Source organism: Pan paniscus, chromosome 7 (assembly GCF_029289425.2).
Source record: "Pan paniscus chromosome 7, NHGRI_mPanPan1-v2.0_pri, whole genome shotgun sequence".
In the NCBI taxonomy this organism is placed as follows: Eukaryota; Metazoa; Chordata; class Mammalia; order Primates; family Hominidae; genus Pan; species Pan paniscus.
The window spans coordinates 161,394,444-161,419,783 of record NC_073256.2 but is presented as its reverse complement, the minus strand read 5'-3'; the positions used below and the strand labels follow the sequence as shown (position 1 = coordinate 161,419,783).

The window sequence follows — 25,340 nt, the reverse complement described above, 5'->3', positions numbered from 1 at the left end:
GGGGTGGGATGGGAGGAGGCAGTACCTTCTGCAGCCCACAGGGGAGGGGCAAGGGGCGAGGGCATTGTAGGGACCAGAGCGTAGCTGGGAGGACATGGTGGGTGAGCTGGGGTGAGAGGAGGGTGCCCTGTCTGGGTTGGGAAGGAGCGAGGGCGCATGGGTCTGCTTGGGGCCAACCCCCAGGGCCTGTCCCAGCTATACCTCCTGCTTCCAAGTGCTGCCACCCCGGGAGCATCAGGAGGGCCCCACAGGCCTGGTCCCGGGGTCTGGGGGTGCCTGGGTCAGGCCTGGGGGTCTCCATGGCCCTCGTCTGGATGCTGCCCCTCCCCCACAGGACGAGAAGGAACAGCTGAACGAGTACAAGGGCCACCTCTCAGGCCTGGCCAAGCGGGCCAAGGCCATCGTGCAGCTGAAGCCCCGCCACCCAGCCCACCCCATGCGGGGCCGCCTGCCCCTGCTGGCCGTGTGCGACTATAAGCAGGTGGAGGTGAGCGCAGGCCGGGGGTCCACTGGGGGGCGTGGCCAGGCAGGGCAGGGTGTGGCCATGTCCTCACCGACTCTGCCCGTCCCAGGTGACTGTGCACAAGGGTGACGAGTGCCAGCTGGTGGGCCCTGCACAGCCGTCCCACTGGAAGGTGCTCAGCAGCTCCGGCAGCGAGGCCGCCGTGCCCTCCGTGTGCTTCCTGGTGCCCCCGCCCAACCAGGAGGCCCAGGAGGCTGTCACCAGGTGAGTGGCGGGGGCTCAGCAGGTGGGGGCTGGAAGGCGGGCGGGGCGCTGGTGACGCTGACTGTAGCCCTGACCTGCCAGGCTGGAGGCCCAGCACCAGGCCCTGGTCACGCTGTGGCACCAGTTGCACGTGGACATGAAGAGCCTTCTGGCCTGGCAGAGCCTTCGCCGCGACGTGCAGCTCATCCGCTCCTGGTCCCTGGCCACGGTACGCCTGCCCCCCAGCCGGGGGCTCTCTGGGTGGGAGGAGGGGAGAGGCGTTGTGCAGGGCACGGCCGCCTCGCCCGGCACTCAGCCCCACGTGCTTCCCCCAGTTCCGCACCCTGAAGCCAGAGGAGCAGCGCCAAGCCCTGCACAGCCTGGAGCTGCACTACCAGGCCTTCCTGCAGGACAGCCAGGACGCGGGCGGCTTCGGACCCGAGGACCGGCTGATGGCCGAGCGCGAGTACGGCTCCTGCAGCCACCACTACCAGCAGCTGCTGCAGAGCCTGGAGCAGGGTAGGGCACGGCAGGGCTGGGGCGGTTGGGCTGGTGCGAGGTGGGCGGTGGAGTGACCCGCATGTGTTCCCCAGGTGCACAGGAAGAGTCTCGCTGCCAGCGCTGCATCTCCGAGCTCAAAGACATCCGGCTGCAGCTGGAGGCCTGTGAGACACGCACCGTGCACCGCCTGCGGCTGCCGCTGGACAAAGAGCCGGCACGGGAGTGTGCCCAGCGCATCGCCGAGCAGCAGGCAGGGGCCGTCCCCCCCCATCCAGTCCCATCCCTCCTCCCACCCTCCCTCCTTTGGCCTTCAAGGGGCGCTGTGTGCTGCGCTCGGTGATGAGTGCGTTCCCACTCCCTGTCTTTGCAGAAGGCACAGGCAGAGGTGGAGGGGCTGGGCAAGGGGGTCGCCCGGCTCTCTGCCGAGGCCGAGAAGGTCTTGGCCCTGCCAGAGCCATCGCCTGCGGCCCCCACGCTGCGCTCGGAGCTGGAGCTGACGCTGGGCAAGCTGGAGCAGGTCCGCAGCCTGTCTGCCATCTACCTGGAGAAGTGAGTGCACCTGGCCACAGGCGAGGGGCTGGGGTCGGCTGGGGGGTGCTGGGGTGAGGGCTGTGACCTTGCAGGAGGGTGCAGGAGGGAACGAGTTGGGGGCTGTTCAGAGATCTGGCCAGGAGGCGGGAGGCCCAGCTGGGGTGGCCGCCGCAGAGGTGGTGAGAAGAGTTCAGGGCTGGATACGCTTCGACAGTAGCGGCCGGGGGACTTCCTGGTGATGAGATTCGGGTGTGGGGAAGAGACAGTGGAGCTGGGCAGCGGCTGCTGAGTGAGGTGGGGAGGCTGTGAATCCACTTTCAGTGGCACAGTAAGGAATCTTGCGCCCTGCGTCTCGTCTGTCCTGTTCCTGGCCTGGACTTAAGGGCCTCTGGCATTTATTTCCAATGTGTTATGTCATAGTCTCTTCCTGTGTTGCAAACCACAGGTCCACCCGCTATCTACTCCTCACAAAACCAGCACAGTGATAGGGCCGCCACTGGCTGCCACAGGGTGCCATTTCCACCCCAGTGTCCCCTTCGCCCAGTCTTGGGCTGCAAGGGCTGAGAACTACGCTTCCAGGCCCTGTGGGCACCAGGATGCCGCTGTCATCCAGCCAGTGGGCTCTTCCTGTCTCGGGGCCTTGGGGTCTGCCGTTCCTGGCTGGCGCACCCCCTCTCCAGGCTGGGGCCTGAGTGTCCTTGTGTTACAGAGGCTCCCAACCTCCTCCTCCCCAAGGCTGTTCTTCTCCTGAAGCAAGCCTCTGACCACAGGGTCAGCCGACCCCCAGGGTTGGGTCTGGGCTTGGCAGGCAGCACCCTGGGTTGCTGTGGCTTGGGTTCCATTCCCTTGGGCTATTGCTCGAGCCCCACGTCATGGTCCTGAGCCCCGCTTTCCCGCCAGGCTCAAGACCATCAGCCTGGTGATCCGCAGCACGCAGGGGGCCGAGGAGGTGCTCGGGGCCCACGAGGAGCAGCTCAAGGAGGCCCAGGCCGTGCCGGCCACCCTCCCGGAGCTCGAGGCCACCAAGGCCTCTCTGAAGGTATCGTTTCGAGGCTTGGGCCTCATGGCGGGGTGGGGGTACAGCGGGCCCAGCTGAAGCCACACATGTCCCTCCTGTCCCCAACAGAAGCTGCGGGCCCAGGCCGAGGCACAGCAGCCCACGTTCGACGCCCTGCGGGATGAGCTGCGGGGGGCGCAGGAGGTGGGGGAGCGACTGCAGCAGCGGCACGGGGAGCGGGACGTGGAGGTGGAGCGCTGGCGGGAGCGGGTCGCCCAGCTGCTTGAGCGCTGGCAGGCTGTGCTGGCCCAGACCGACGTGCGGCAGCGCGAGCTCGAGCAACTGGGCCGCCAGCTGCGTTACTACCGCGAGAGCGCAGACCCCTTGGGCACCTGGCTGCGGGACGCCAGGCGGCGGCAGGAGCAGATCCAGGCCATGCCGCTGGCCGACAGCCAGGCTGTGCGGGAGCAGCTGCGGCAGGAGCAGGTGGGCTCGGGTCGGTGGGGACGGGGCGGCTGGGCGTGCCCTGCGGCCACGGCTCTGACCACGCCATCCCCCAGGCCCTGCTGGAGGAGATCGAGCGCCACGGCGAGAGGGTCGAGGAGTGCCAGAGCTTTGCGAAACAGTACATCAACGCCATCAAGGTGAGGCCCGCCGCCTGCGCCAGGCCCCGAGTCCGGGACCGTTGCCGGGATGATGGCGGGCTTTCCCTGAGCCTGGGCCATGCCAGGGGAAGCCCGTGTGAGGGTTTGGGGGCTGGGCAGGGGCCATCGGAGGGCAGAGCTGGTGGCTGACCGCAGTGCATTGCCACAGGACTATGAACTCCAGCTGGTGACGTACAAGGCGCAGCTTGAGCCGGTGGCCTCCCCGGCCAAGAAGCCCAAGGTCCAGTCGGGATCAGAGAGTGTCATCCAGGAGGTAGGGTGGGGCCGAACCTAACTGGGTGAGGGGCTGGCAGGCCTCTGGAGCTGCAGCTCTCGCAGGACTAACCCTGGCTCTACTCCACAGTACGTGGACCTGCGTACGCGCTACAGCGAGCTGACCACACTGACGAGCCAGTACATCAAGTTCATCAGGGAGACTCTGCGGCGCATGGAGGAGGAGGAGGTACAGCCCGTTGGGCGGAGGCTGGGCAGAGGGGTCCATCTCACCACCTGTTGCGTCCCACACACAGCCACAGGAGCTGCCTGAGGCCACCTCTCGTGGCCCTCCCCACTCTCCCCACTGGCGCTGCCAGCACCCCCTGCCCCCAGCTCAGCCTGCCCCAGGCTGCCCCACCTGTGGCCTGCCCCTCTGGCCTGGTGTGGCTACACTGCTCCCCCACAGTGGCTGGTGCCGCCTCTCCTCCCTCGTGAGCGTCCCCCCTGCAGCCTAGCGGCCGTCCTGTGGGCTCTTCCTTGGCGTTCTGCGTTGGCCTTTCCGCTCAACCCTTTGCTGCCAGAAGTCGGGGGTGCTGGGTTGTGGGGTTAGGGAGGGGTGTTCCAAGGCACCCATCTGTTGGCTTCTCCCTACCTTCTGCGTGGCCCTGAATCCTCTTCCGAGTTGGCTCGGGTCTGCACTGCTGTCTCCACGCCGGCCGCCTCGCCTCACCCCGCCCCACCCAGGCTTCCCACCCTGGTCGGGGAGAGGGGTCCAGTGGTGGGAGCCAGGCCCCCTGGTGTCCAGCAGAGCTCAGGCAGGGCTGTGTGCTGGGTGTGGCTCGCAGGTTCCGAGCTCCTGCTTTGCTCTCTCTCTCCCTGTCCGTCTGTCTCCGTCGCCTGTCTGCGGGAAGCAGGGAGGACGCCTGGGCCTCCTTCCCCAGGCTGGTGAGCACAGTGGGGCCGGCTGCGATCGCTGCCCGAGTGCCCTGGGCGGGTGCACGCTGTCTCCTCCGCCGGGCTGGGGCCTCTGTCTTCCCCAACCCCTGCTCCGCGCTGTCTGAGTGAACTGTGCCGGTGCGTGCCCCGTCAGCGCTGGTGCCTGCCCGTGTTCACACTCTCTCTGCTTCTCTTCTTCTCTCTGCTGTGGCCGCAGAGGCTGGCTGAGCAGCAGCGGGCAGAGGAGCGCGAGCGGCTGGCCGAGGTGGAGGCCGCGCTGGAGAAGCAGCGGCAGCTGGCCGAGGCGCACGCCCAGGCAAAGGCACAGGCGGAGCGGGAGGCGAAGGAGCTGCAGCAGCGCATGCAGGAGGAGGTGGTGCGGCGGGAGGAGGCGGCGGTGGACGCGCAGCAGCAGAAGCGCAGCATTCAGGAGGAGCTGCAGCAGCTGCGGCAGAGCTCGGAGGCGGAGATCCAGGCCAAGGCCCGGCAGGCAGAGGCGGCTGAGCGCAGCCGGCTGCGCATCGAGGAGGAGATCCGCGTGGTGCGCCTGCAGCTGGAGGCCACCGAGCGCCAGCGTGGCGGGGCCGAGGGGGAGCTGCAGGCACTGCGTGCACGGGCGGAGGAGGCGGAGGCACAAAAGCGACAGGCGCAGGAGGAGGCCGAGCGCTTGCGGAGGCAGGTGCAGGACGAGAGCCAGCGTAAGCGGCAGGCGGAGGCGGAGCTGGCCTCGCGCGTGAAGGCCGAGGCCGAGGCGGCGCGTGAGAAGCAGCGGGCCCTGCAGGCCCTGGAGGAGCTGCGGCTGCAGGCGGAGGAGGCGGAGCGGCGCCTGCGGCAGGCCGAGGTGGAGCGGGCGCGGCAGGTACAGGTGGCCCTGGAGACGGCGCAGCGCAGTGCAGAGGCGGAGCTGCAGAGCAAACGCGCCTCTTTCGCCGAGAAGACGGCACAGCTGGAGCGCTCCCTGCAGGAGGAACACGTGGCTGTGGCACAGCTGCGGGAGGAGGCTGAGCGGCGGGCACAGCAGCAGGCCGAGGCCGAGCGGGCACGCGAGGAGGCAGAGCGGGAGCTGGAGCGCTGGCAGCTCAAGGCCAATGAGGCGCTACGGCTGCGGCTGCAGGCGGAGGAGGTGGCGCAGCAGAAGAGCCTGGCGCAGGCCGAGGCTGAGAAGCAGAAGGAGGAGGCGGAGCGCGAGGCGCGGCGGCGCGGCAAGGCAGAGGAGCAGGCCGTCCGGCAGCGGGAGCTGGCTGAACAAGAGCTGGAGAAGCAGCGGCAGCTGGCGGAAGGCACCGCGCAGCAGCGCCTGGCCGCGGAGCAGGAGTTGATCCGGCTTCGGGCTGAGACGGAGCAGGGGGAGCAGCAGCGGCAGCTGCTGGAGGAGGAGCTGGCCCGGCTGCAGCGTGAGGCGGCTGCAGCCACGCAGAAACGGCAGGAGCTGGAAGCCGAGCTGGCCAAGGTGCGGGCCGAGATGGAGGTGCTGCTGGCCAGCAAGGCGAGGGCTGAGGAGGAGTCGCGCTCCACCAGCGAGAAGTCCAAGCAGAGGCTGGAGGCCGAGGCCGGCCGGTTCCGCGAGCTGGCCGAGGAGGCCGCCCGCCTGCGTGCCCTGGCGGAAGAGGCCAAGCGGCAGCGGCAGCTGGCCGAGGAAGACGCGGCGCGGCAGCGGGCTGAGGCGGAGCGGGTGCTTGCGGAGAAGCTGGCCGCCATCAGCGAGGCCACGCGGCTCAAGACGGAGGCAGAGATCGCGCTCAAGGAGAAGGAAGCAGAGAATGAGCGCCTGCGGCGGCTGGCGGAGGACGAGGCCTTCCAGCGGCGGCGGCTGGAGGAGCAGGCCGCGCAACACAAGGCTGACATTGAGGAGCGCCTGGCCCAGCTGCGCAAGGCGTCGGACAGCGAGCTGGAGCGGCAGAAGGGGCTGGTGGAGGACACGCTGAGGCAGCGGCGGCAGGTGGAGGAGGAGATCCTGGCGCTGAAGGCGAGCTTCGAGAAGGCGGCCGCTGGCAAGGCGGAGCTGGAGCTGGAGCTGGGACGCATCCGCAGCAACGCGGAGGACACACTGCGCAGCAAGGAGCAGGCCGAGCTGGAGGCCGCGAGGCAGCGGCAGCTGGCGGCGGAGGAGGAGCAGCGGCGCCGTGAGGCTGAGGAGCGCGTGCAGAAGAGCCTGGCGGCCGAGGAGGAGGCAGCACGGCAGCGGAAGGCGGCGCTGGAGGAAGTCGAGAGGCTGAAAGCCAAGGTGGAGGAGGCGCGGCGCCTGCGGGAGCGAGCAGAGCAGGAGTCGGCGCGGCAGCTGCAGCTGGCCCAGGAGGCCGCTCAGAAGCGGCTGCAGGCAGAAGAGAAGGCGCACGCCTTCGCGGTGCAGCAGAAGGAGCAGGAGCTACAGCAGACGCTGCAGCAGGAGCAGAGCGTGCTGGACCGGCTGCGCAGCGAGGCGGAGGCGGCCCGGCGGGCGGCTGAGGAGGCGGAGGAGGCCCGGGTGCAGGCGGAGCGTGAGGCGACGCAGTCCCGGCGGCAGGTGGAAGAGGCCGAGCGGCTGAAGCAGTCGGCAGAGGAGCAGGCACAGGCCCGGGCTCAGGCGCAGGCGGCTGCGGAGAAGCTGCGCAAGGAGGCCGAGCAAGAGGCGGCGCGGCGGGCACAGGCGGAGCAGGCGGCCCTGCGGCAGAAGCAGGCAGCTGACGCGGAGATGGAGAAGCATAAGAAGTTCGCCGAGCAGACGCTGCGGCAGAAGGCGCAGGTGGAGCAGGAGCTGACAACACTGCGGCTGCAGCTGGAGGAGACCGACCACCAGAAAAACCTGCTGGACGAGGAGCTGCAGCGGCTGAAGGCGGAGGCCACGGAGGCCGCACGCCAGCGCAGCCAGGTGGAGGAGGAGCTCTTCTCCGTGCGCGTGCAGATGGAGGAGCTGAGCAAGCTCAAGGCACGCATCGAGGCTGAGAACCGCGCACTCATCTTGCGCGACAAGGACAATACGCAGCGCTTCCTGCAGGAGGAGGCTGAGAAGATGAAGCAGGTGGCGGAGGAGGCCGCGCGGCTGAGTGTGGCGGCCCAGGAGGCCGCGCGGCTGCGGCAGCTGGCAGAGGAGGACCTGGCACAGCAGCGGGCCTTGGCAGAGAAGATGCTCAAGGAGAAGATGCAGGCGGTGCAGGAGGCCACGCGACTCAAGGCTGAGGCGGAACTGCTGCAGCAGCAGAAGGAGCTTGCGCAGGAGCAGGCGCGGCGGCTGCAGGAGGACAAGGAGCAGATGGCGCAGCAGCTGGCGGAGGAGACGCAGGGCTTCCAGCGGACGCTGGAGGCCGAGCGGCAGCGGCAGCTGGAGATGAGCGCTGAGGCTGAGCGCCTCAAGCTGCGTGTGGCCGAGATGAGCCGAGCCCAGGCCCGCGCTGAGGAGGACGCCCAGCGCTTCCGGAAGCAGGCGGAGGAGATCGGTGAGAAGCTGCACCGCACGGAGCTCGCCACGCAGGAGAAGGTGACCCTGGTGCAGACACTGGAGATCCAGCGACAGCAGAGTGACCATGATGCCGAGCGCCTGCGGGAGGCCATCGCTGAGCTGGAGCATGAGAAGGAGAAGCTCCAACAGGAGGCCAAACTGCTGCAGCTCAAGTCTGAGGAGGTACCGCCCCCTCTACGTGCGACGGGCGGGTGGGCCCGGGGATCTGCTTTGGTGGGTGGTGGGTGCTCCTGGGCTGGCGGTCCCTGATCACACCCTCTTCTTCTGCAGATGCAGACGGTGCAGCAGGAGCAGCTGCTGCAGGAGACGCAGGCCCTGCAGCAAAGCTTCCTCTCTGAAAAGGACAGCCTGCTACAGCGGGAGCGCTTCATCGAGCAGGAGAAGGCCAAGCTGGAGCAGCTCTTCCAGGACGAGGTGGCCAAGGCACAGCAGCTGCGTGAGGAGCAGCAGCGGCAGCAGCAGCAGATGGAGCAGGAACGGCAGCGGCTGGTGGCCAGCATGGAGGAGGCGCGGCGGCGGCAGCATGAGGCGGAGGAGGGCGTGCGGCGCAAGCAGGAGGAGCTGCAGCAGCTGGAGCAGCAGCGGCGGCAGCAGGAGGAGCTGCTGGCTGAGGAGAACCAGAGGCTGCGTGAGCAGCTGCAGCGCCTGGAGGAGCAGCACCGGGCCGCGCTGGCGCACTCAGAGGAGGTCACTGCCTCGCAGGTGGCTGCCACGAAGACCCTGCCCAATGGCCGGGATGCACTTGATGGCCCCGCGGCAGAGGCAGAGCCGGAGCACAGCTTCGATGGCCTGCGGCGGAAGGTGCCAGCCCAGAGGCTGCAGGAGGCCGGCATCCTGAGTGCGGAGGAGCTGCAGCGGTTGGCACAGGGCCACACCACGGTGGACGAGCTCGCACGGCGGGAAGACGTGCGCCACTACCTGCAGGGCCGCAGCAGTATCGCAGGGCTGTTGCTGAAGCCCACCAATGAGAAGCTGAGTGTTTACGCCGCCCTGCAGAGGCAGCTGCTGAGTCCCGGCACGGCCCTCATCCTGCTGGAGGCGCAGGCGGCCTCAGGCTTCCTGCTGGACCCTGTGCGGAACCGGCGGCTGACCGTCAACGAGGCTGTGAAGGAGGGTGTGGTGGGCCCCGAGCTGCACCACAAGCTGCTGTCGGCCGAGCGCGCCGTCACTGGCTACAAGGACCCCTACACTGGCCAGCAGATCTCTCTCTTCCAAGCCATGCAGAAGGGCCTCATCGTCCGGGAGCACGGCATCCGCCTACTGGAGGCCCAGATCGCCACGGGCGGCGTCATCGACCCCGTGCACAGCCACCGCGTGCCCGTGGAGGTGGCCTACCGGCGCGGCTACTTCAACGAGGAGATGAACCGCATCCTGGCGGACCCCAGCGACGACACCAAGGGCTTCTTCGACCCCAACACGCACGAGAACCTCACGTACCTGCAGCTACTGGAGCGCTGCGTGGAGGACCCCGAGACGGGCCTGCGCCTTCTGCCACTCACGGATAAGGCTGCCAAGGGCGGGGAGCTGGTCTACACTGACTCCGAGGCCCGGGACGTCTTTGAGAAGGCCACCGTGTCCGCGCCGTTTGGCAAGTTCCAGGGCAAGACGGTGACCATTTGGGAGATCATCAACTCGGAATACTTCACGGCAGAGCAGCGGCGGGACCTGCTGCGGCAGTTCCGCACGGGCCGGATCACAGTGGAGAAGATCATCAAGATCATCATCACGGTGGTGGAGGAGCAGGAGCAGAAGGGCCGGCTTTGCTTTGAGGGCCTGCGCAGCCTGGTGCCAGCCGCCGAGCTGCTGGAGAGCAGGGTCATCGACCGCGAGCTCTACCAGCAGCTGCAGCGAGGTGAGCGCTCTGTGCGAGAGGTGGCCGAGGTGGACACTGTGCGACGGGCTCTCCGGGGTGCCAACGTCATCGCGGGTGTATGGCTGGAGGAGGCGGGGCAGAAGCTGAGTATCTACAATGCCCTGAAGAAAGACCTGCTGCCGTCCGACATGGCCGTGGCCCTGTTGGAAGCCCAGGCCGGCACCGGGCACATCATCGACCCCGCCACCAGCGCCCGGCTGACCGTGGACGAGGCAGTGCGTGCTGGCCTGGTGGGCCCCGAGTTTCATGAGAAGCTGCTATCAGCCGAGAAGGCTGTGACAGGGTACAGGGACCCCTACACAGGGCAGAGCGTCTCCCTGTTCCAGGCCCTGAAGAAGGGCCTCATTCCCCGGGAGCAGGGCCTGCGCCTGTTGGACGCCCAGCTGTCCACGGGCGGCGTCGTGGACCCCAGCAAGAGCCACCGCGTGCCCCTGGATGTCGCCTGCGCCCGAGGCTGCCTGGATGAGGAGACCAGCAGGGCCCTGTCGGCACCAAGGGCCGACGCCAAGGCCTACAGTGACCCTAGCACAGGGGAGCCGGTCACCTACGGCGAGCTCCAGCAGCGGTGCCGGCCCGACCAGCTGACCGGGCTGAGCCTGCTGCCGCTCTCAGAAAAGGCTGCTCGGGCCCGGCAGGAGGAGCTCTACTCAGAGCTGCAGGCCCGTGAGACCTTTGAAAAGACCCCGGTTGAGGTCCCCGTGGGTGGCTTCAAGGGCAGGACGGTGACGGTGTGGGAGCTCATCAGCTCTGAGTACTTCACTGCGGAGCAGCGGCAGGAGCTGTTGCGTCAGTTCCGCACGGGCAAGGTCACCGTGGAGAAGGTCATCAAGATCCTCATTACCATCGTGGAGGAGGTGGAGACCCTGCGGCAGGAGAGGCTGTCCTTCAGCGGCCTCCGTGCCCCTGTGCCAGCCAGCGAGCTCCTGGCTTCCGGGGTCCTCAGCAGAGCCCAGTTTGAGCAGCTCAAGGATGGCAAGACGACGGTCAAGGACCTTTCGGAGCTGGGCTCCGTGCGGACGCTGCTGCAGGGCAGTGGCTGCCTCGCCGGCATCTACCTGGAGGACACCAAGGAGAAGGTGTCCATCTACGAGGCCATGCGCCGGGGCCTGCTGAGAGCCAGCACGGCTGCGCTCCTGCTGGAGGCGCAGGCGGCCACTGGCTTCCTAGTGGACCCCGTGCGGAACCAGCGCCTGTACGTCCACGAGGCCGTGAAGGCGGGCGTGGTGGGCCCCGAGCTTCACGAGCAGCTGCTGTCTGCCGAGAAGGCCGTCACCGGCTACAGAGACCCCTACTCGGGCAGCACCATCTCTCTCTTCCAGGCCATGCAGAAGGGCCTGGTTCTCCGGCAGCATGGCATCCGCCTGCTGGAGGCCCAGATCGCCACGGGCGGCATCATCGACCCCGTGCACAGCCACCGTGTGCCTGTGGACGTGGCCTACCAGCGCGGCTACTTCAATGAGGAGATGAACCGCGTCCTGGCGGACCCCAGCGACGACACCAAGGGCTTCTTTGACCCCAACACGCATGAGAACCTCACATACAGGCAGCTGCTGGAGCGGTGCGTGGAGGACCCCGAGACGGGCCTGCGCCTTCTGCCACTGAAAGGGGCGGAGAAGGCTGAGGTGGTGGAGACCACGCAGGTGTACACTGAGGAGGAGACAAGAAGGGCATTTGAAGAGACACAGATTGACATTCCCGGCGGCGGCAGCCACGGCGGCTCCACCATGTCCCTGTGGGAGGTGATGCAGTCGGACCTGATCCCCGAGGAGCAGCGGGCCCAGCTGATGGCTGACTTCCAGGCCGGCCGGGTGACCAAGGAACGCATGATCATCATCATCATCGAGATCATTGAGAAGACAGAGATCATCCGCCAGCAGGGTCTGGCCTCCTACGACTACGTGCGCCGCCGCCTCACGGCTGAGGACCTGTTCGAGGCTCGGATCATCTCTCTCGAGACCTACAACCTGCTCCGGGAGGGCACCAGGAGCCTCCGTGAGGCTCTTGAGGCGGAGTCCGCCTGGCACTACCTCTATGGCACGGGCTCCGTGGCCGGTGTCTACCTGCCCGGTTCCAGGCAGACACTGAGCATCTACCAGGCCCTCAAGAAAGGGCTGCTGAGTGCCGAGGTGGCCCGCCTGCTGCTGGAGGCACAGGCAGCCACAGGCTTCCTGCTGGACCCGGTGAAGGGGGAGCGGCTGACTGTGGATGAGGCTGTGCGGAAGGGCCTGGTGGGGCCCGAGCTGCACGACCGCCTGCTCTCGGCTGAGCGGGCGGTCACCGGCTACCGCGACCCCTACACCGAGCAGACCATCTCGCTCTTCCAGGCCATGAAGAAGGAGCTGATCCCTAATGAGGAGGCCCTGCGGCTGCTGGATGCCCAGCTGGCCACCGGCGGCATCGTGGACCCCCGCCTGGGCTTCCACCTTCCCCTGGAGGTGGCTTACCAGCGCGGCTACCTCAACAAGGACACGCACGACCAGCTGTCAGAGCCCAGCGAGGTGCGCAGCTACGTGGACCCGTCCACCGACGAGCGCCTCAGCTACACGCAGCTGCTCAGGCGGTGCCGTCGTGACGACAGCACCGGCCAGCTGCTCCTGCCGCTGTCGGACGCCCGCAAGCTGACCTTCCGCGGCCTGCGGAAGCAGATCACCGTGGAGGAGCTGGTGCGCTCGCAGGTCATGGACGAGGCCACGGCGCTGCAGCTGCGGGAGGGCCTGACCTCCATCGAGGAGGTCACCAAGAACTTGCAGAAGTTCCTGGAAGGCACCAGCTGCATCGCTGGTGTCTTCGTGGACGCCACCAAGGAACGGCTCTCGGTGTACCAGGCCATGAAGAAGGGCATCATCCGCCCCGGCACGGCCTTTGAGCTCCTGGAGGCGCAGGCGGCCACCGGTTACGTCATCGACCCCATCAAGGGACTGAAGCTGACGGTGGAGGAGGCTGTGCGTATGGGCATCGTGGGCCCCGAGTTCAAGGACAAGCTGCTGTCGGCCGAGCGCGCCGTCACTGGGTACAAGGACCCCTACTCTGGGAAGCTCATCTCCCTCTTCCAGGCCATGAAGAAGGGCCTGATCCTGAAGGACCACGGCATCCGCCTGCTGGAGGCCCAGATCGCCACGGGCGGCATCATCGACCCTGAGGAGAGCCACCGGCTGCCCGTGGAGGTGGCCTACAAGCGCGGCCTCTTCGATGAGGAGATGAACGAGATCCTGACCGACCCCTCGGACGACACCAAGGGCTTCTTTGACCCTAACACGGAGGAGAACCTCACCTACCTGCAGCTGATGGAGCGTTGTATCACCGACCCCCAGACGGGCCTGTGTCTCCTGCCGCTGAAGGAGAAGAAGCGGGAACGGAAGACCTCCTCCAAGTCCTCCGTGCGCAAGCGCCGAGTGGTCATCGTGGACCCCGAGACGGGCAAGGAGATGTCCGTGTATGAAGCCTACCGCAAGGGCCTGATCGACCACCAGACGTACCTGGAGCTGTCCGAGCAGGAGTGCGAGTGGGAGGAGATCACCATCTCCTCCTCGGACGGCGTGGTCAAGTCCATGATCATCGACCGCCGCTCCGGGCGCCAGTACGACATCGATGACGCCATCGCCAAGAACCTCATCGACCGCTCGGCACTGGACCAGTACCGCGCCGGCACGCTCTCCATCACCGAGTTCGCCGACATGCTCTCGGGCAACGCCGGTGGCTTCCGCTCCCGTTCCTCCTCGGTGGGATCCTCCTCCTCCTACCCCATCAGCCCCGCCGTCTCCAGGACCCAGCTGGCCTCCTGGTCGGACCCCACTGAGGAGACGGGCCCCGTGGCTGGCATCCTGGACACGGAGACGCTGGAGAAGGTGTCCATCACCGAGGCCATGCACCGGAACCTGGTGGATAACATCACGGGACAGCGGCTGCTGGAGGCGCAGGCCTGCACCGGGGGCATCATCGACCCCAGCACCGGTGAGCGCTTCCCTGTCACCGACGCCGTCAACAAGGGCCTGGTGGACAAGATCATGGTGGACCGCATCAACCTGGCCCAGAAGGCCTTCTGCGGCTTCGAGGACCCACGCACCAAGACCAAGATGTCGGCCGCCCAGGCCCTGAAGAAGGGCTGGCTCTACTACGAGGCCGGCCAGCGCTTCCTGGAGGTGCAGTACCTGACCGGCGGCCTGATCGAGCCCGACGCGCCGGGCCGCGTGCCCCTGGACGAGGCCCTGCAGCGCGGCACGGTGGACGCCCGCACCGCACAGAAGCTGCGTGACGTGGGTGCCTACTCCAAGTACCTCACCTGCCCTAAGACCAAGCTCAAGATCTCCTATAAGGACGCGCTGGACCGCAGCATGGTGGAGGAGGGCACGGGGCTGCGGCTGCTGGAGGCTGCCGCGCAGTCCACCAAGGGCTACTACAGCCCCTACAGCGTCAGCGGCTCCGGCTCTACCACCGGCTCCCGCACCGGCTCGCGCACCGGCTCCCGGGCCGGCTCCCGCCGCGGCAGCTTTGACGCCACCGGCTCCGGCTTCTCCATGACCTTCTCTTCATCCTCCTACTCCTCCTCGGGCTACGGCCGCCGCTACGCCTCGGGGTCCTCGGCCTCCCTGGGGGGCCATGAGTCTGCCGTGGCCTGAGGCTGCCTGCACCCACCCCGCTCTGCATGCGGCCCAGCCCGGCTCCCACCGAGGCGCGGGGGCCGTTTTCAACGCTTAAAGGTGTCTTCCTCCCAAGTGGTGCCTAAAGTTTAACCAAAAAGACCAGACTAATATATTAATATATATCTGCTGTCCAGACAGCCTGTATCTTGGGGGACAGGGCTGGCCCAGCCCTGCTGGCCGCCTCACCCCCTCGGGTCTCCTCACTCCCTTCTACCTGCCACTCACACAGCCAGGTGCCTTGGAGGGTCCCAAGCTGGGCCCCAGCCCACCCTCCTGTCTTCCCAGGGTAGCCCGCCTGCCAGTCCTAGCTGCACAGGGCAGCTGGGCCCAACCCTGTCTGTAGAGGGCCCTGGTGTTTCTAGCACTGGCCTGCATGGTGGGCCTTGCTGGGGACGGGGGGCCCCAGTCAGCCTCTCTCCCAGTCTACCCAGAGAAGCCCCTTCCCCATGGGAAGACGAGGCCCTTGGGCCCAGCCCCCACAGTGCTGTCTGATCTGTGCTTTCCAGCTCACCCCCCACACTCACTCCTGAGACCCCTGGCCTCCGGCGTCAGCCTCCAGCCTCTGTTCCCCTAGTAAGTGCCTTCCATGTCGGCCTCTAACCCCAGGCCCCGAGGACCCAGACCCAGTGGGGAGGCGGACGTTCCAGCCGGCATGGCTGGGAACTGCAGACCTGTCCTCCTGGTGGGTCCAGGGGCCCCTCCAGCTTGTGGAGCTCCACACTGGGGTGCTGCCTGCCCGTCTCTCTCCCATGGAGCCCCAGCCCCCTTTGGGCCCAGGGACACCGGCCAGGCTCTGTGCTGACCCTCCTGTTGCACCCAGCCCTGGCCTCAGCAGTGACCACCCCTGCCTCCACCCTCCGAGCTTTGCATGTTCCACTAACCCCGGGCGGGTGGCAGCTGGAGGTGTCAGGCTGCTGGCGCCTCTGCAAGGGCAGAACACTAACCTGACCGTGGGCGGGGCCTTGCGGTATCCGCCCCCAATAAAAGCAATTCCAACCTTCCCGTGCCTCCGGCCTTGTGTCTTGGGGTCAGGTGTGTGTCAGGGACAGGGTGGACATTGCAGCCCCAGGCTCCAGGCTCTGAGCTCAGCCACTATGGCCAGTCAGGGACGTACGTCTGTGTGCAACAGAGACCAGGTGCTCGCAGGAGGGCAGCTGAGAGACCCTGGGCAGAGGGATTCAGTGTGGGGCAGGGTGGTGGCCACACCGAGGCCGGGCCCCCTGGGACCCGCTGCTGGTCAGGTGCTGACCAGTCTCCCAGCCCCACCCTCTGCACTATAAGGGGCTCATGTTTCCTTATCTGAGGCGGGGTGTGGTATGCTCCCATATCAGTCACTGGCTGTGGCCCCCTGGCCTCCGGGGAGGGTGCCACATGGCCCCGGGTCAGTTGGTTCCTGCTGGCCGGGCAGCCCTCCAGAGAAGGGGCCACAGGCAGTGGGCCTAGTATGAGGGCCTCCACCACAGTCTGCCATGTCTCGGCCCCATGCCCATCACACTCCGGGGATTCCATCTGGATGGGCTTCTCCAGGCTTCCGATTGGTGGCAGTTTCTGGGAAGACTTAGGGGAGGAGGGAAGTGGGGCCACCCCAGCCTGCAGTAGCCACTGGCCCAGGCTCAGCCAATACTCTTTTTTTTTTTTTTCAGGCAGAGTCTTGCTTTGTCACCCAGGCTGGAGTGCAGTGTCATGATCTCGGCTCACTGCAGTCTCCACCTCCCACGTTCAAATGATTCTACTGCCTCAGCCTCCCGAGTAGCTGGGACTACAGGTGTGCACCCAGCTAATTTTCATATTTTTAGTAGAGATGGGGTTTCACCGTGTTGGCCAGGCTGGTCTCAAACTCCTGGCCTCAAGTGATCCTCCCTGCCTTGGCCTCCCAAAGTTCTGGGATTACAGGCGTGAGCCACTGTGCCTGGCCTTCGCCTCTCCTGCCGGTGGGACCCAGGCCCTCACCCTGGGGTCCAAGTCCTAGTCTTCTCGCTCTTGCTGGGCTTTACCCTCCCTGCCCCGGCCTGGTAGAGGGTGCTCTGCCTGCTGGTCCGCTGGAACAGGAGCGGCCCCGGCCCGGTAGAGGGTGCTCTGCCGGCTGGTCCGCTGGAACAGGAGTGGCCCCGGCCAGGTGACCCACAGCCATCGAGCGGGGCAGTGCCTTACTCTGTCCCAGGTGGCTGAGTTTTAGGACCTCTGAGCCCTCACAGCTTAAGAGTTGCAGGGAAAGGAAGCACAGGTTGTCAGTGGGTCACTGGGAGCTGGTGAGTGGACGGCCACTCCTGCCTCTACCCCTTGGTCCCCAGACCCCTGCGGTCCTCTGTGGGGCCATTGATTTAGGCCGAAGACCACATCCTGGAGGACGGGACCACCACAGTCCCAGAGGGTTGGTGTCAGGACGGTGGCACCAACTCTTTCCGAGAAGCTCGCCGACGCTCTAGGCTCTGCGGCGCCCGTGTTCCCGCTCCCTCTGCACCCCATTGCCGGAAGCAGAGGCCCTGGGGGCCGTTACACAGGAGCCCGTCTCCCAGGGCAGACACGGAGGCATCGTGGGCTGGAAAGGTGGGTCCGTGCCTGGAATACCAGCTGTTGTCTTTCCAAGGGGAAGGGGCCTCCAGGGCTGAGTTTACCTCCAAGTGACCGGTTGGTTTCTGGCTGGTTTTGCGTCCAGGGCCCCTGGTGGTCTTTATTGCCAGAAGACGGGATGTGCTGCTGCCGACAGGAGCTGGGCTTGTCGTGGGGCGCCTGGCTTCGTCTGGTCCTCCATCGCTCCGGGTGGGAGCCGTGTGGGAGCACCGGACGCTGCGTCACTGGCCGCGTCATTGGCTTGTGGGTGGCTGGGTGCCCGCTCTGCAGCTGGTGCCCCTGGTGAACACCCACAAGTCCCCACGCTGGTGTCCACCCGGCAGTTCCATTCCCCAGTCCGTCTTCCAGCGTTGCCCTTCTCAGGCCTTGACCGGCCAGCCGAGCCCTTCCCCAGCCCTGTCCACGTGTGTCCTGGTTGGTCTTGAACTCCTGACCTCAGGAGCCCCAAAGTGCTGGGATTACAGGCGTGAGCCACCGTGCCCAGCCTGCATCTGCTAAACTCTTTTCCAGGTGGTTGAAGCGCTGGTATTTCCATCAGCTCAGTGTGAGAGCTCTGGTTGCTGTACCTCCCATCAACATTTGACATGTTTAGTCTTTTTAAATTTTCAGGCATTCTAGTGGGTGCACGATGGTGTCTCACTGTAATTTTAATTTCTATCTTCCTAATGACTAATGTTCTTGCGTCTTTTTATGTGCTGTTCGCCATCCATATATCTTCACTGGTGAAAGGTCTGTTGAAATCTTTTGTCTATTTCTAAATTGGATTATTTCTATTTATTGAGTGCTGGGGGTTCTTTGTATATTCTGGATACAAGTCCTTTATCAGTTATGTGATTTACAAGTATTATTCCCAGTCTGTGGCTTGTCTTTTTATTTTCTTAACAGTGTATTATAAAGGGCATAAGTTCCTAATTTTGATGAAGTCCAATTTATTGATCTCTTCTATAGATCATAATTTTAGTGTTATATTTCAGAAATATAACTCAAAAATGACAAACATTTTTCTCTTACATTTTCCTTTAGATGGTTTATCATTTTAGATTCCAGTTGTGATCCATTTTGGGATAATTTTTGCACATGGTGTGAGATTCATTTTTTGCATATAGATGTTGAAAAGATCATTATTTTTTCACTGAAGTTCTTCTGTACCTTTACTTAAAATCAAATGACAATAGATGCATGGGTCTATTTCTGGACTCGTTTGATCTATATTTCTGTGTTAATATCAATACCTCGCTGTCTTGATTACAATAGACTTGCAACAGCCCTTCAAGTCAGATGGTGGATGTCCCCTCAAGTCACTTTTCTTTTTCAAGGTTGTTTCAGCTGCTCTTGGTCCTTTGCATTTCCATATTAATTTTAGAATCAGTTTGTCAATCTCCACACACACAAAAAACCTATTGGAATTCTGATTGGGTAGCACTGACCTGTAGTTCAAGTTGGAGAGCGTATCTCAGCAATATCGAGTCTTCCAGTACATGAACAAGGTCTGTCTCTACATGGACTTAGGAGTTTAATTTCTCTCATCAATGTTTGGCAGTGTTCAGTGTTCAGGTCTTGCACATCTTATCAGAATTATTCATATTTCACATTTTTGATGCTATTTTAAGTGATGTTTTAGATTTCACTTTATAATTGTCCATTATTAGAACATAGACGTACAGCTGATTTTCATATCTTGATCTTGTTTCCCACAGTCTTGCTAAACTCAATAGTTCTAGTTGTTTTTCTGTAGATTCTATCAGATTTTCTACATGGGTAATCATGTCAATGGCAAATAAAGACAGTTTTACTTCTTCCTTTTCAATATGGATGCCATTTGTTTGTTTATTATTTATCTATATTTTCTTTTTGCCACTGGCTAGAAGCTTCAATACAATGTTGCCCTTTTTCCTGATCTTAAGGGAAAGCATTTCGTTTTTCATCATTAAATATGATGTTAGCTGTAGATTTTTCATAGATGCCCTTTATCCGGTTGAGGAGGTTCTCTCTTCTTCAATTTCTTGGAAGCGTTTTTACAGAATTGTTACTGTTTTTCCTTAAATGGGACATTGAGTTTGCAGTAAGCCATGATGGTCCATGGCAGTCCAGCCTGGGTGACAGACGGAGACCCTATCTCTTAAAAAAAAATGCAGGTTCGGGCCGGGTGCGGTGGCTCAGGCCTGTAATCCCAGCACTTTGGGAGGCTAAGGCGGGCGGATCATGAGGTCAGGAGTTCCAGACCAGCCTGGCCAACACGGTGAAACCCCATCTCTACTAAAATTACAAAAATTAGTCGGGCATGGTGGTGTGCACCTGCAATCCCAGCTACTCGGCAGGCTGAGGCACAAGAATTGCTTGAACCCGGGACGGGGAGGTTGCAGTGAGCCGAGATTGTGCCACGGCACTCCAGCCTGGATAACAGAGCGAGATTCATCTCAAAAAAAAAAAAAAAAATTCAGGTTCTGATCAGCGGGTTTTCCATGAAAGGGTCACTTATGCAAAGCAACCCCCACATGAGGACGGAGCTGAGAAACCAAAGAATGAGGCTGACAGATTCGGTTTGTCAGGAGAGGGTGCTCTACTGGGGAACCTGCCACCACGGGTGGCCTTGGGTGGAACAGGTACAGCTCTGCACTGTTGCTCCCCAGACCCAGGGCTCAGCTTCTCTGTAGGGAAAGGCTCTGCGTGCTCCACACAGGCAAGAACGCAACATCGCCTGTCATCTGTGTAATAACATCAAGGCTGCTCTGATGGAAAGGCAGGATTCATAGCGAGTGCACGTTCTTACACTAAGGACAGTAGACACGGCAGGAATCGGGGCATTCCGAGGACGGCGGCTCATCAGAAGTCTGCACGGTGCAGTAGAACCTAAAATGGAGTCACTTCTGTCTCCATAGTGGGTCTGCGCTGGGTCTCGAGAGTCTTCATTTCAGAAGTTCAAGGGTGAAGCCCTCGCTCCTAGTTCACGGAACACACATTAAGAGGCTTCCGCTTTTGCTAATGGGTTGTGTCCATTATCCTTTCGTAGGGAATCTGTCTTTTCTCTCTAGCTGCTTTAATTTTTTTTTCTTTTTGGTTTTCGGTTTTCTGCAATTTTACTACAATGTGTTTTGATGTAGATGTTTTATTTGCCATACCTGGGTTTTACTGTGCCTGTTGGATAAATGGTTCATGTTTTTCATCTATTTGGAAAACAATCATCAGCCACTATTTCTTCAAAACGTCCTCACCTTATTCCAGGATCTTCTTATAGAACCCCAGCTGGACTGATGCTAGATGTCTTCTGTTCTGCCTCCTAACCTCTCTTTCCTGTTTCCCATCTCTGGGATAAATTCTGAGTAATTTCTTTAGATCTATCCTTTAATTCACCAACTCTTCAACTATGATTCGTCTTCTGTTTAGTCCATTGAGCTTTAAATATTATTAGTATATGTTTCATTTCTAGAAATTCTATCAAATTTCTTTAAAATCTTCTTGCTCTTTTTAGCTAGAATTTTACTTTTCACACTATGGATTTGTTGTGTTATAAGCATTTCAAACATACTCACTGTGTATTCTTTATTGAATAATTCCAGTATCCCGCATCCCTCAGCTTCCAGTTCTGCCCTTGTTCATGATGCTCGTTTCCATGCGTCTTGTAACTTTTGACTGTGTCATGTTGGAAAGCCCGAGGTCTTTTATCTGAAGCCTGGGAAGCCTTGGTTGGGGGCAAGACCTCCAGGTAAGATTATATTGGCTCATACCAGGTACCAGGCAACAACCAACCTGGGGCCATGGTGATGTAATTCCTCCACATGGGGTTCTCCAGACCCTACAGGGGGATGGCCTGAAATTGTAAAGCTCAGTGGAAACGCTTTCCTGTCAGAGCCCAGGCAGGATCCAGTGTTTCCCTTCTGTGGCTGGATCGTCGGAGAACCCGCCACAACTCGCTGGGTGCAGCCCTTTGAGGATCCGGATGCCACAGAGGCCTCTGGCTGTACGGCCCGCATCCCGGCCTCCTGTTCCTGAGGCCCTTTAAAACCCGAGACTTCAGCCTTCCAGGATCAGCACATTCCTCGGGAAGCGTCAGCTCAGCCGCTGCACCGAGGACCCCCCTTTCTCTTTCACCCCTGGTGGTTTCCTTGTCTTTTTGGTAACGTCAGGAATGCACCTGAGAAGCTATTTAAGTTTTACCCGGATTTACGTGGGAGGAGTTTTCAAGGGTCTCTCAGTCCGTCTGCACTGCTACTGAGGAGCTGCCACCGTGAAGGCAGCTGCCGTGGCCGATCCTCCAAGATCCCCTTGGGTGTCCTTGTTCCCCTCCCCAGCTGCTGCAGACGCTCACCTGTGTCCTCCTCCAGAACGCTGCCCTTGGCTGACAAGAGCTGCTCATTCAGAGATGCCTGAGGACCACGTGCCACCCCACAGGCAGCTCAGACCCATGTGTGGGCAGGAGTCAGAGCCTCTGAGCTGTGCCCCTGCCTCTCAGATGTCCGTGGGGCAGGGCTATGGCTCCAGCCCCCTTTGCCAGCTCCTTGCCCTCCCCACTTGTTGCACCCCTTTCCTGAGAATTCTCCAGAAACCATGTGTAGCTGAGGCACCGCCCTGGGGAGCCTGCCTGGGATGGGGGGCGCAGACGTGGTCCTGGCGCACAGATGCCACAGTTGGTCAGAACACCACCGACTGCCTGGCGATGCTGTCAGCCTGGCACCAACGGCAGTGCAGCCGCTGGAGCTCCCACCTGTTGAGACATGCTGGCAGCGGGAGGGAAGGTGGGGGCAGCGGCCAGAAGACCCTGACCATGGGGGCCCATGAAGCTGGCTCATGGAGCGCCGCATTCTGACAGGAGACGCAGATGGGCAGCCTGCGAGGCGGCTGCTCACTACACTGGTTCTCACACTCAGGCACATGGCAGCCCCTGGAGGGCTCCTTAAAGCACAGCTGGCTGAGCCCCAGGCCCAGGATTTCTGACTCAGTTGGTCTGTGCCGCGGCCAAGGCTCTGCCCCTTACAAGCTCCCAGGTGGTCCCGAGGCACACTCGGAGGACACTGGCTCAGCACACGGCACCCACAAATTTTAAAACGAGTGAGTGAGTCCAGGCCCACTGCTCTGATGGAAAACACAACCACTTGCTTTGTTTCCTCATGTCAGCCAGTTCTCAGAGCCAGAGCCCACAAATGGAAAGAGCGGCCAGGTCCCCTTGTGAAAGGCCTCACGCCTCCAAGTGTGGACAGCAGTGACCCCCCAGTCCCTCCAGGGACCCAAAGATGCTTATCTGGACAACTGTGCCCTGGGGAGAGGAAGACGCCCAGATCAGGGTCTGAGTGGACGCTGACACCTGGGGCGCAAAGCACCCTCAGAGGCTCCCATCTGGGTAGGGAATATGGGGTCAGGAAGGACCTGGAGTCCTGGCCCAGGCCTCAGCCCATCATTTCCCAGCCCAGGAACGTGCAATTGGAACTGGCATGCTCAACAGCAAATCCTCACATGGGCTCTTTGGCCCATGGAGTAAAAATCACTGTAGTAGGAAAGACCAAATGGAAGCCTTAGAAACTACCCCCAGCTCCAGCCAAGGAAATAAAACAATACAACATCCTGGTCAAAACGGCGGCGTCAGCAACACCGCAGATGCCTAAAGGGTGCATGGGTGATGGTCACCATCTTCCCACTTAATTTGCTGGTCAGGTCCCTACAAGAGCTGGGTAGACTGTGGTGGACGGCGGCTGAGCCACAGCGTCCCCCCGCAGTGCCAACTCCAGCTGCTGTGCTGTCTGTGGTCTTTCCTGGAGCAGACTCACAGCCTCAGACGGTGTCCTGTGGCTCCTGGCTGGGCAAAGGGCTCTCCACTGCACCGGGAGGAGGTCAGGGGCAGTTCCCATTCACACGGGGTGGACAGCAGCGCACAGACATGCAGACACACAGACAACTGACCAAAGCGCAAACACGCAAGTCCGCTCACTGACAGCATCGCACCCACCAGGCCTGGCAGGCGGGAAGTGGCGGGCGTTCTGAGTGTCCTGCTAGGACACGGGCACTCCAGGGCAGGAGAGAGGCTGAGCCAAGATTCAGGGACTGGTCACGTCATGAAGGTTTTAGGAGTCCAGAGATCTGGGCATGTTAGGACGTCCTGTCCAAGGTCAAGAACGAGTTATGAGCCTTGCATTTTCTAACACCAGGAACCCCATCTCTACTAAAATACAAAGTTAGCTGGGCGTGGTGGTGCACGCCTGTAGTCCCAGCTACTCGGGAGGCTGAGGCAGGAGAATCGCTTTAACTCAGGAGGCGGAGGTTGCAGTGAGCTGAGATCACGCCATTGCACTCCAGCCTGGGCAATAAGACTGAAACTCAGTCTCAAAAAAAAAAAAAAAAACAAAAACTTTTACTGCCTTTGTATTTTTCAGGAAGAGGGTAGAGATTTTGACTGGGACTCTGGACTTTGTCAAATATCCATGTTGAAAATGTAAGAGCAACTATTCAAAGAATGGAGACGCAGTGTGTGTCCGTGGAGTCCCAACAGGAAACAGGGTGGCTGAGGAGTGCTAACAAAGAAGCCATTCACCGCGGCGTGGGCAGGGGGGTGGCAGCGGGAAGGAGGGTGGCCCTGCAGGTCGCTGGACCTGCCGGCACTTGCTACCTCAGGCAGATCCTGGTAGAGGGCTGCTGCTTCCCGTTATGGTAGAACAGGTTTCTCCGTTTCCAAGGGGTGTGTGTGTGTGTGTGTGTGTGTGTGTTTTGAGACAGAGTTTCACTTGTGCCTCCCGGGTTCAAGCAATTCTCCTGCCTCAGCCTCCCCAGTAGCTGGGAATACAGGCATGAGCCACCACACCCGGCTAATTTTGTATTTTTAGTAGAGACAGGGTTTCACCATGTTGGTCAGGCTGGTCTCGAACTCCCAACCTCAGGTGATCCACCCGCCTCAGCCTCCCAAAGTGCTGGGATTACAGGTGCGAGCCACCACGCCCAGCCTCCAAGGTATTTTATCTGCTGTGTATTCACCTGGTTCTGAAAAGTCCCAACGAAACAACTTAATATTACAGATTTCATCATCAAAATGGCTGACCCCAATCAGGAAACATGTGGGCTCCTGGACATTCCAGAAGCAGCAGCGATGCCAGACAGGTGAGCCCCAAAATTGAGGCTGAGCCTGGGAAAGAATTCAAGGACGAGCCGGTGTGTTAGACAGCAACTTTTAATTTTTAGAGACAGGATCTTTCTCTGTCGCCCAGGCTGGAGCACAGTGGTGCCATCATAGCTCATTGCAGGCTTGACCTCCTGGGCTCAAGCAATCCTCCTGTCTCAGTCTCCCGAGTAGCTGGGACTACAGACGTGTGCCACCACACCCAGCTAATTTTTGTATTTTTTTGTTGTAAAGACAGGGTTTTGCCACGTTGCCCAGGCTGGTCTTGAACTCCTGGGCTCAAGCAATCCGCCCACATTGGCCTCCCAAAGTGCTGGGATTCCAGGAGTGAGCCCCTGCACCCAGCCTAGACGGCAACTCTTACTAAGTGGCCAACCAGACCTGCAGCAAAGGGGCTGCTCCTTGAGAACAGGGGCCACCCGACAGGCAGTGCACCCAGAGTCGCAGCTGAGGCAGGGCTGAAGTCAAATTTATACCCAAAATTTTTTTTTGTTTTGAGACAGGGTCTTGCTCTGTCACCCAAGCTGGAGTCTGGTGGCGCCATCAGGGCTCACCGCAGCCTCGAACTCCTGGGCCGAGGTGATCCTCCTACCTCGGACTCACAAAGTGCTGGGATTACAGGGATGAACCAGGGCATCCAGCCTACCCACTTTTACTTACATGCAAATTAAGGGGCGGTTTATGCAGAAATTTCTAGGATGAGGGTGGCAACTTCTGGCTTGTCTGGTTGTTGCCATGGAAAGGGGCAGTAACTTCTGGGTGTTACCACGGAATAGTAAAATGACATGGCACACTGGTGGGCGTGTCTTACAGGGAGGTGCTTCCACCTCCCTGTAAGACACTTGTTTTAGCTAGTCCTCACTTTGGTCCAGTGTCCAAACCCCGCCTCCGGAGTTGAGTCCTGCCTCCTACCTCAGGAGGAAGGCTGCCCCAACTGCTGGGCCCTGGGAGAGGCCGTTCTTCAGTGCTGGGAATGCATTGAGCAGGGCTGCACGCCACAGACAGGAGTGGAGCCCTCCCACCCCAACACACACACAAGGCCACCCAGCAGTCTTGTGTCCTGGGCAGAGGGCTGATATGGGGAGGGGCAGCCCCCAGGCAGGAGACAGTGGAATTGTGATGGGGATTGCACTGAATTTGCAGGTCAGCTTGGGGAGTGATGCTGAGATGACTTTCCGTTCAATCATGTC

At 61.6% G+C, this 25,340-nt stretch overlaps 1 protein-coding gene across 35 annotated transcripts in view; it reads left to right on the top strand.

Moving 5' to 3' along the window:
• PLEC (plectin) overlaps window positions 1-15,480 on the top strand; it is a 61,525-nt gene extending 46,045 nt beyond the window's left edge. For 34 of the 35 annotated variants that reach the window (XM_063606980.1, XM_034966868.3, XM_034966867.3 and 31 more), the window contains 13 exons: window positions 335-487; window positions 573-727; window positions 809-935; window positions 1,042-1,225; window positions 1,300-1,457; window positions 1,578-1,756; window positions 2,639-2,777; window positions 2,865-3,221; window positions 3,296-3,379; window positions 3,549-3,653; window positions 3,744-3,842; window positions 4,749-8,129; window positions 8,238-15,480. In XM_063606980.1, coding sequence (XP_063463050.1) covers window positions 335-487; window positions 573-727; window positions 809-935; window positions 1,042-1,225; window positions 1,300-1,457; window positions 1,578-1,756; window positions 2,639-2,777; window positions 2,865-3,221; window positions 3,296-3,379; window positions 3,549-3,653; window positions 3,744-3,842; window positions 4,749-8,129; window positions 8,238-14,456 — 11,340 coding nt within the window. In that variant the 3' untranslated portion in view covers window positions 14,457-15,480. The remainder of the gene's footprint in view (window positions 1-334; window positions 488-572; window positions 728-808; window positions 936-1,041; window positions 1,226-1,299; window positions 1,458-1,577; window positions 1,757-2,638; window positions 2,778-2,864; window positions 3,222-3,295; window positions 3,380-3,548; window positions 3,654-3,743; window positions 3,843-4,748; window positions 8,130-8,237) is intronic. The other variant, XM_055116057.2, reaches the window with a different exon arrangement.
• The last annotated feature ends 9,860 nt before the right edge of the window (window positions 15,481-25,340 follow it).